General features: G+C 27.4%; 1 protein-coding gene across 1 annotated transcript in view; it reads left to right on the top strand.

Moving 5' to 3' along the window:
• Window positions 1–643, top strand: part of HELRODRAFT_162291 (hypothetical protein) — a gene marked incomplete at both ends in the record, with an annotated part of 1,447 nt that extends 804 nt beyond the window's left edge. Inside the window, one exon of the mRNA XM_009024537.1 lies at window positions 578–643. Coding sequence (XP_009022785.1) covers window positions 578–643 — 66 coding nt within the window. The remainder of the gene's footprint in view (window positions 1–577) is intronic.
• Window positions 644–3,009: the final 2,366 nt, after the last annotated feature.

A 3,009-nucleotide genomic window follows, 5' to 3' on the forward strand; every position in this document is an offset into this window, starting at 1 on the left:
CTGACACGATCATATAATCTGGCTTATATCATCTTTTACAAAAGGCGCGATTGATAAAGTAATTGGGCTGCTATATTATTTTAATTCCAGAGGTTAGAAATTGAAGATTTTCGCTTTACTAAATATGTAAACTTTTAGAATGAAAATAATGGTAACATCTAAATTTTGATATTTTGAATATTAAAAACTGTTGCAACAAAATTGAAAGTGATTTGCAAATGATGGTAATTTCAAGGACAGTGCATTTACAAAAAACTACCAAAACATTTTATTAAAAAGTTCATTCAATAAAAATTTTAATCAATTTAAAAAATAAATGTCAACTAATGCAAACAAAATATTATATAAAAACATTATATATATATATATATATATATATATATATATATATATATATATATATATATATATATATATGTGTGTGTGTGTGTGTGTGTGTGTGTGTAATTAAATTATTTGTAATATTTATGTATATCATCATAATATAAAAATTAATTAAATACTTTTTAAACATAACTGACAACTGACATAGTAAAAACGAATTCTAAAAAATAATAAAATAATAATAACAACATAGTATAATATGATAGCTAGCACTACAGCCGTTGCTCCTAACTACCAAGTCCAGTCCAGTCCAGTCTAATGAACATTGAAACACAACCACAAAAATGCGATCACTAATATAGCCATTTTTTAACCGTTTGTTTCCAAAAAAATTTACAATCAGCGTCGTATTAACCAAAGCTTATTCCATTTGAACGATCACGTTAATGACATTTATAAATAATAACTTAAAAAAATACCTAAAGAACAAAACAATGATATAATATAATATAATAATGATTATCAACATCATCAAAACATAAACATGATTTGTTGGGGCATTTCAACAGCCACAACAAAAATGAGAAACTTGGGATGAAATATTTTAATTTTAATAAAACGCCAAAAGTCCGAGTTACAAATAATCAACATAAAGTCGTTATGCGCACTGTTGTAATAAATAAAAATTAAATTAAAAGACAATATACATATACATAAATGTATATACATGCATACATGCTAGTATATATATATGTATATATTATATATATATACATACATAAGATTTAATATTATATATTGCTACGGAGAACTATTGGGAGGTACGCACAAGAATGGAAATGATGTTACACATGTAAAATAAAGATACGTGCACTTGTTAATTTTTTACAATCATTGTCATACAATTAACCTAAACTTCAACACAATGACTGCGTTGTAACAAATACACATTTTAAAAATCAAGCGTGCGGGGTGATCCAAACAAGACACCTCAGACTCAACTGAATAACATGCAACAGTCGGTAACACTAATAAAGGTATAAAAATGGAATAAATAGTTAGCATGCTAACGTTAAAAATGATCATTACTTATAGCTATTTTCAAACTGACATAACAATACGTTGAATAAGACTTAACAGCACATGACTAGTTCGTATTCGAGCAAAGCGTATGTCACTCCAGGTTTTAAAGAGCAATTTGTTCATCTTGCTCTCAAAACAAATTCAAGTACAAAATTCAGAATAAATTGACTTTACTCTCAGACAACGACATTCTTAATGCTTAATCAATTAAAATTTATCATTATTTCAAAGAAGCTCTATAAAAAAATTTAGCTAAAAATTTTAACACAACTTTCATTTATCATATAATGTACAGTACATCCCAAATAACAGAGCAATATTACACACAGTCAGCGCTTTTTTATGACGGTTTTCAACGCGGGGAAAAAATATTACTTTTAATTAGCGATCGAAGCGTTTTTGGCGAGATAAGCAAAAAAACGTCGTCAATCATAGACTCCCCGGCTAAAGTTGATTAGATTCTCATTCAGTACTGGCACCTATTTTTTTTTTTTTACAAAAAATCACTGATTACAGTTGTTATTAAACTATTATTTGTTCTCATCTTCCTTAATCTTGTGCCTGCCATGTTGAGGACTAGATAATACGACACCCACATTGTTACGCTATTTCCAAATGCAGAACATTCAAATGAATTTAACTTTCCAATTAATTTTTTACTCATTTCAGTTAGACTTAGTTCGCAATTATTTTAAAAAAGCTGTGCATCAGATCTCATAAACGTTATACACACAACTCATTCAATAAATCAATGATGTGTGTAATTGTAAATCCATCAAGACATTAAATAATTTTAATTTTTGACTCCACCTAATCAAGTAAATTAATAAATAAAATAATTATCCTACCAAACGGAACGTGTGACGCTGATTTCATTCCGCAATTTAAAATCTTTTTTTACATTCATACAAGTTGAAGAATATCATCGTTTTTTTTAACAATTGTCACATCTACACAACAGTTCAAGACTGAAAGCTTTGGTAAAAATTTAAGCCGACAATTATAAAACCATCAATTTTACTTTCTTTATAATAATTAAATTTTTCATTACGCTTCGGTTCAACAAAGAAAAATGTCTGCTCATAAGAAAGAAAACCTAAAAAAATCTTCACTAATTTAAATTGACAGGAATCTGGTGATGACAACAAAACAAAAAACACTTCTTGTTGAATTTAGTAGCCAGTTTGGGAAAAAATATAAATAACGTATAAATGTAAAATATAATAAATAAGATTCATCTAAAATGTAAAAGGATCCAACAATACAAAAAGAAACGAGTTCGTTAACTGAAGAATTGGTCTTCTTTACATGACATGTTGCTGCATGTAAACAAGCAAGGAACTCCGAATTTACAATTGTAAACAATTAAAAATCGATGCACGTCTACAAAATGTTTAGAACCATAATTAGGAACAAACAAAATGAACAAGCTTTTTGTTACAAAAATTAAAAAAAAAAAGAAAAAAATTCTAAGAATCGAATTTTATGCAAAAGGAATTAATTAAAATGTGCCTACCTCTCGCTATCACAAGAAGACGGGGGGAATATATATATATATATATATATATATATATATATATATATNTGTGTGTGTGCGTGTGT

The sequence above is a fragment of the Helobdella robusta genome (genome assembly GCF_000326865.2).
Source record: "Helobdella robusta unplaced genomic scaffold HELROscaffold_4, whole genome shotgun sequence".
NCBI classification, from domain to species: Eukaryota; Metazoa; Annelida; class Clitellata; order Rhynchobdellida; family Glossiphoniidae; genus Helobdella; species Helobdella robusta.